This window comes from Anneissia japonica, unplaced genomic scaffold (assembly GCF_011630105.1).
Source record: "Anneissia japonica isolate Jap-2015-1 unplaced genomic scaffold, ASM1163010v1 scaffold334_len275345_cov169, whole genome shotgun sequence".
NCBI lineage: Eukaryota > Metazoa > Echinodermata > Crinoidea > Comatulida > Comatulidae > Anneissia > Anneissia japonica.
The window spans coordinates 123,991-131,490 of record NW_022716574.1 but is presented as its reverse complement, the minus strand read 5'-3'; the positions used below and the strand labels follow the sequence as shown (position 1 = coordinate 131,490).

At 35.3% G+C, this 7,500-nt stretch overlaps 2 protein-coding genes across 4 annotated transcripts in view; both read left to right on the top strand.

Moving 5' to 3' along the window:
* Nucleotides 1–957, top strand: part of LOC117109790 — a 12,648-nt gene extending 11,691 nt beyond the window's left edge. For all 3 annotated transcript variants that reach the window (XM_033252213.1, XM_033252212.1, XM_033252214.1), the window contains exon 7: nt 1–957. This exon is cut by the window's left edge and continues 1,044 nt beyond it. The gene's annotated coding sequence lies outside the window, so the exon portion shown is untranslated.
* Nucleotides 958–3,302: 2,345 nt separating this feature from the next.
* Nucleotides 3,303–7,115, top strand: LOC117109776 (Golgi to ER traffic protein 4 homolog). The gene is made up of 5 exons (XM_033252192.1): nt 3,303–3,457; nt 4,589–4,667; nt 5,304–5,385; nt 6,583–6,738; nt 6,973–7,115. The coding sequence occupies exons 1-5, from the start codon at nt 3,336–3,338 to the stop codon at nt 7,113–7,115; spliced, it is 582 nt and encodes a 193-aa protein (XP_033108083.1). The 5' UTR covers nt 3,303–3,335.
* Nucleotides 7,116–7,500: the final 385 nt, after the last annotated feature.

Genomic DNA, 7,500 nt, shown 5'->3' with positions numbered 1-7,500 from the left:
GTTTGATTAAATGTGTCTGACATAAACATATCAAACAAAGTACATTAATTCACTCGTTTTTTACTGGGCAGGATTAACATGATCAGACCGACAAAAGTTTCGTCATGATAAATATTAACTAAAGTGCAAGGCCTATTATCACAACTAGTGAACCCTTCTTACAAATCTTGATTAATTCTTGTTCATTATTGCTGTTATTGTTATGGATTAGTAGTAGAAATTTGAATTATCAATATTGTTTTATTTTGCTGTATATAGGCCTATGTCTTTTTACCTTGCTCAATTCGTATTGTAACTAATGATCTTCATGAGAGATATAGTCTACCTTGATTTAGCTTTGAAGCATTGGACTTACAGAGAGACACTGACTTACAGTATTTTTATTTTAACCGCAGAGGCTTAATTTTTTAAGGGCCTATATCATGTGAATATATTGGATGCATTCATAATTAATTATTGTTTACTTGATTCATTCGTCTTCATGGGGCCTACTTTTCATAAATAACAGTGTAATAGAAAAGTTATAGTCGTAGGACTTAAAATTATGTGTATATTTTTGGTGGATCATTAGGCAGACCCATATATAATTAGCGTGTCAAGAATGTTTTTGAATACAGTAATCACCTTAATATTAAGCATACCCCCCGGGCATACCCTGGTTTATCTTGAGACATTTTAGAAGTTGTAGGGTGTGTAAGAGAGAGAGAGAGAGAGGGAGAGGGAGGGGGAGAGAGAGATGAGTGGGGAAGTGGGGAATGAGCACGCCAGTGTGATACCCATCTTCCCTCTTGTCATTGACACGATCTCTGTCACTGAATAGACCTTGACGTATGATTTTCACTACAGAGGCTCACATTGTTTAGATTAGGCCTAATGAACTATCTATTGATTTGTCAATGTATTGACTGAATTCGTATTCATTATCAATAAAATGTTCGTTTTTCTAAAAAAATGAAATGATCATATGGTAAACAATTGTGTTTTTATTTTTGTTAAAATCAGAACCATATAGGGAGTTAACATATCTATACAGAAGTAACATATCAAATAAAAGAAATCCATTTTTAGGATACAAAAGATTACATGGGTACCCAAAACATTTTACAAAAGACCTGTTGAGTTTAAAATGAATTTTATTAATACGGAGTAACTGGGAATCGGAGGCTGAACTAAACAACCATTCCGAGAAACAGCTGAAGTACGATAACTGGAGAGATTACGAGATTGGTCATTGATATTTACATAATTTTAATAATTAATTAATGATTGTTTTACTTATTTATTCATTCACATAGGCCCACTAATTAATTCACATTAGGACTACCTTATTCATAAATCACTTTAATTAATAAACTGATATACAAGAAGTTGTAGGCCAAAATGTCACTATAGTCCTAATTCCACAAGAAGAAAATACATGAACAAAAATAATATGATGGAATAAGTGTGTGTGCATGTTTAGGTGGGTCTCAATCACATGAAACAAGAAAAAAAATATTCAAAGAGAGTAGTTGACAATTGAAATGTTTTGCTTGAAAGTATCATTACAGGTAAATGCTCAAGCTCGTTAATAGGGCCTACTATAGTTAAAAAATAAATGATTGACGACACGGTAGAAAATTGCTTATATACATATATACATCAATGTTTAATTTTATATAACATCTATACTTATCTTGATATTAGTGCCGGGGTAGCAGTTAGGTGGTCAGTGGTTGGTACCACCTCCCCCGTGGGACGAACATGCCTAACCATATTATGTCATCAGACGCCTCTAGCTGGTCATCCGACTAATAATTATTAATTTGCCGATTCAAATACTTATGGCAGTTGCTGAAAGGCAAATTTTACCATCCACACCCGGCCCCATTGAGCCAACTTAGGGGTTTACCGCTTAGTGTGGTCCTTTAAGGACCACTAAAACTAATAGTCAGTAGGCCGGAACTCTGTCAGACCTTTAACTACCCAGTTACCAACTCTAACTACCAGGACATATAGGACATAGTTTTTATATTCTTTCATGTTTTGCTAAGTTGTGATACCGTAAAACCGGCGAATTGAAGCCCTGTGCTTCTTCTTTTCATTGCGAACTTTGGATGGGCTTCTTTTCGAGCCTGGGCCTTCCAAAATAGGCTTCTTTTCGAGAATACTTTTGCAAAGTAAAGAGGGATGGAGGGCTTCTTTTCAAAATGAATGCTGTAAATGTTGTGAATTTGTATTATAAAACAATAAATAAGGCCACTGTAACACCAATCTGTATCAAGGAGAGTATTTAATTGGAACTCACCTAACCTACTGTCACGTATTTAATTTATTTTGTTTTATGTACAGTGTATGTGACTGTAGCTTCAATTCGAGGTTTTACGGTATAGAACTAATTTTCAACGTAATAAATCATTAATTTTGATGTGTTTACCTGTAGGTCTATGTAGAGGTGTGATTTGTGTCGGGTTTTATTGTGTAATGGTTTTTTTTCCTCTTTCAATTCATTATTATTTGAAACTGTGTTACTTTATTTATGATAGATACATTTAATGGAAGTAGTTCCGTTCGAATCTATGTAGGCTAGAGAAAGAATAGTGGTATGTTTCTTGGTGGTATTGATTTACGGTAATTTAATTGTAATTGTTAATTTTGTTAATATTTGTTGTTGTCTTTAAATTCATCGTCAAACGACGAGTGTCACTGTAACGAAAGTGTATGTATAAATAATATTAAATTATACAAATAGTTTGTTAAAAGTATGATGTAATTTATGATTACGTCATTCTAACGTTATATTGATTGGTGGGATCAGCTAGCAGGCATCCGGGAACCAGTGAATGGCCGTATTCGACTGGTCGTTCTTCGTTAAACCACGCCCACCTGCGCAAACAGTAGTAAAATCCTACTAAAGAAGACAAGTCGAAAAACTGGTAAATACTGTACTCCACAAAACAAAATGGCTGCATAGTCAACGCGATACACGCTGCGTAATCAAGGCTGTTTCGGATTATGGCAGTATGAGTTTTTCGTAAAAAAAAAAATGTTTTCATTCAGTTTTTTTAATTCTGCTAACCTACAATTATTTTTAACTTCAATGTAGGTAAATATTATAATTTTTATTTTCTGAAATTTAATCTAAATTATATTCACGCAAATGTTGTTGCTAAACTGACCAATCGGCCATATTTATTTTTGGTCACGTGGATAACTTAACGCCGATTAACGCATTCTGGTTACGTTAATTTTCGTTGACAACAAAGTCTATTTGACGAAGAACCAGTCGAATGAAAATAATACTCAACGAAAATTCTTAGTCAACGAAATGAACCAGTCAAATACGCCCATTGAATATGGCGACTAAACATCGAAGTAATGGTGGTGGTGTTGATAGGGTTTCAAAAAAACTGCAAGCTAGCGTTGAACGCGGTGATTATTATGAGGCCCACCAAATGTATAAAACACTGTATTTCAGGTGAGGTCAATCTGGAAGTTAAGCAGGTCGTGGGTATTAGACTGCAGTCACCCGTAGGCTAGGCTTGGCAAGACCTAAGACCCCCTGTCAGACAGTAAAGTAGGGCCAGTCAGTCCAAGCCAGACTGACGTCGGGTCGTACTTTTATGTGCGTCTGCGATAGTAGGCTTACGGTCGATTAATAATAATAGATTGGGTGGTTTCCCGAGCCTGTGATCTACTAGATTCTAGAATGTTCGTTCCTATAGTCTAGCATAGGCCTAGGCCCAAGACTGACGAATATAATAAAAGTGATTGAAATAGGTGCTTAATAAGACATCATCATCGACGAAGGTGGGAGTTATCCCGAGGCAACGAAAAACAAAAACCACAGTATAATAGGCTAAGCCATCCGTTTTTGGGGAATACAAGCTAACTCGTACCCACAACACGTACCCAAATTTCGGCTGACTCGTACCAATAATTTTATAATAAGTTTATTGCAAGATATACCTTTGTATTTCAAACATGTAAAGAGCATTGTAATTTGATAGTATATAATCATGATAAATTATATATTGTTAAAGACAACTTAATATTTAGAAGATTTTGATACAGCATTTTATTCATAAATAAAATTTATAAATTGATGATCCCCATGAGTAAGCCAGTGTTGGACATGAGTTGACCGGAATTTTAGTGCAGGTTCGCTAAAGTGGGTATGAGTTGGCGTGGATACGAGTAAGGCGACACCACTTTTGACCATGAACCAGTTTAACCCCTATGTAATTAACACCGGAAAATCAGGAAATTAAAGGACTTATACATGTTTTGTTTGACATAGCCACCTATGTTGTTTCCGCCTAGCCTACAGAAAAGTATGCTAACTTTTACCCCTACTTTGGTTGACTCGTACCCATGTTTAGTTACTTAAGATTCACCTGTTGGAATGTTATGCAACTAGTACCATTACCATGGGACTCAGTTGATAGAGCAGTGCAAGTTAATGATGTCAAAATACTCAAAATTTTACTGGGTCTAGTGTACATATAAATTGAAAAGAACTTCATTGACTTTGTATATCTTTACTCTTTAAGTTATCACTCAACATTACCAATACCTAGCTATTAGTTTTTCTTTGTAACTCTATCAGGTTTATGAATCAAAACAAACATGCCGAAGCCATTGAACTCATTTACTCTGGGGCCAGTCTGCTCCTTGAACACAATCAAGTAAGTAGCTTTTAGGCCTACAATATTTCAATCTTAAAGTATTTTATTACAGCTTGACATTTCTATGACATGGATGTATGGATTATTATTCATTATCATCATCATCATCATTAGTATCATCAGTATTATTATCACTATCATCATCATGATGATGATCATCATCAATGTCATCGTCATCATCATCATCATCACCATCATCATCATCACCATCATTACATAGGAATATACAGGTAGGAGTATTTTTGGTGTGATTCACACCAATAATAACCCACTAAGTCATCAATATCATCATCATACCTGTATTAAATTCACTTCAAAGGTATGTAATGTAACATAATTTTTTTTTTATTAATGTATCAAAATTTGTTTATATAATACATTTGTCTTTCTATTTTGTTGTACTTTAATACATTTTTAAGTGCTCTGCATGAATTCTTTTGATTAAATTTGTTCAAATTCAATTAAATTCTTTAACTGTACAATTTGGCTTTGATGAAAATTGCAATAAGTTTTGTTGTATCTTATATTTTGCTACAAATATATCTTTTCTGACCAACTCAGCCTTTTTATTATTAATTTGATTTAGGAATATTAGCATTGTATTTATCACTAAATGTTTGTGTTTTTTTCTTTCAGCATGTGAGTGGTGCAGATCTTTGTATTTTACTCGTTGAGGCCTTTGATGCATCTGATGCTCCAGTCAACTCAGCTAATATAGGTACTGTACTGTATACAATAATAACAAAGATAGTCTGAGATTACAAACCCATGCCCAGGTGTTACACCATCTACAGTATGTACTGAAAAATGAATGGCCTGCGGGCAATTCGCCTGAGTTGGCTCTGCCTTGCTAGATGAAGCCTAGTGTTGTCCTCATGTGGCAAGCCCATCAATCTGGCGAGTTTACACACAGAATTTGACACCCCTTCTCTGACCCGCAGTCGATCTGCTCGAGTTGGCTCTTTCTGTAATTGAAAAGTATATAAATATAACATTGTAAAATCTGCATCTTCTTTCTGATCAGCACCAAATTTGAAGAGGATCCAGATTCATGCAACATTGGCAATGTGTGAAAATTGAAGTACATCGATCCACTAGTATTTTTTATTATGCACCCGGAAGGATACACAGACGCATGCTATTGCAATACCCTTCACCTCTCCTTCTTAGAGGTGAGGGGAATAATTAATATTAAAAATAACAGCAGCAGCAAAAGCAGCAACAATAATAGTAGCAAAAGCAGCAACAATAATAGTAGCAATAACAGCAACATTGACAGATCTGGAAGGGGGTCATGCTGTCTCTTCACCCTTGCCATTAGGTGTAGGCTGTCTCTTATACACATCTTCGTTTTCAAGAGAGGGAATACCTAAAACTTTTAATGACTTCAAAGTCGTTCTCTTTGGGGTTCATCGATTCTGGAAAAAAGAATATTTTTGCAACTACTCTGTAATAAGAATGAGAAAGTTTACCTGACCGATTTCAAGAGGGGAAAACCTTAAATTTTGAAGTACTTAAAAGCCATTAAAAGACAACTCAGAAGTTGGGAAAGCTCATTTCCTACTGTCTAGGAATCAAAATTTTCCCGGGGGAGGAACTCAACCCCCTTCTTTTTGGGGTTCATCGTTCATGGAAAAAGGAATATGTATGCAACTACTAATTTCTTTTTTCTGTATGTGTACCGGTTCACATATAATAGGGCTATATACTGTAATAAGAATACATTATTACCCCTGGTCAGTGGATGCATCACCCAAGTAATGTGACCTGTTCTGCTGCTTGTGGAGTATTCCTTGACGTGGAGCTAATTCCACTTTAAACCAGTGTTTTTTTACATCTTACCTGTTACCCATTTATATTCCTTAAATATGCTTGTAATTTGCATTAACCAGTTTCTTTTAATTTTTTTCGGCAGCCAAAGTGACTGGTTTATACAAGCAAATACCAGCAGATATACCAGAGAGGGAACATTTCCTGAGTGCTGCGTTGAAATGGTCGGCGAAAGGTAACCCCAAGAAAGGCTGTAGTCACCCTGAGCTGCATCAGCAAGTTGCACTTATATTCTGGAATGGTAAGCTTCCATACATGGGGTTAGGTTATCATTCTCTACACCTTCAATGAAATTTATTTATATATTACATATTACATAGTAGGTTGCCTCTTCAGGCAGGATAGTGTTAATGAAGTATACAGTCGATTCCCATTTTTGTCACAATAATGATTCTGTAAACAGTTTTATCATACTGGAGGGCCAGTGAATAAGCAAACTAAATAATAATTTTCACCGTCATTTTTATCTCTGCAGAAAAGTCATATGCCTTATCTCGTTACCATTTTGTACATTCCATGGACGGAAAGCAATGCGCAACTATGTTGGTAGAGTTTCACACAACGCAGGGCTATCCTAGCGAAGTAGATATGTTTATCACACAAGTTGTATTTCAGTAAGTGCTTCAGTTTAACTCAATCTTCAGATTCATTTGATTGAATCATTTTTTTTTAATTTATAGTCTTGGAAGGTGAGTCATGGAAAACATGAAGTCAAGGAAACACACCTCCTTTAATCTCTGATTTTTTAAAATTTGTTTTTGTTTTGTTTTATTGAATGGCAACTTTTACAAAGGTTTTTATTTTTTAATTATGTTAAATTTGGTCTGAGCCCCTAGGCACCTGCAGCAGCCATAGTGCAGTGCCACTCAACTTAGTTACAACATTTAACAGATATAAACATGATTCTTATCTCACCTAAATCTCATTTATTTCACACGATCAGACTCCAATAATCTGACGCCTGCTTGATTTGATCTTGGGTGTTCAGGGCAGGCAAGAAACA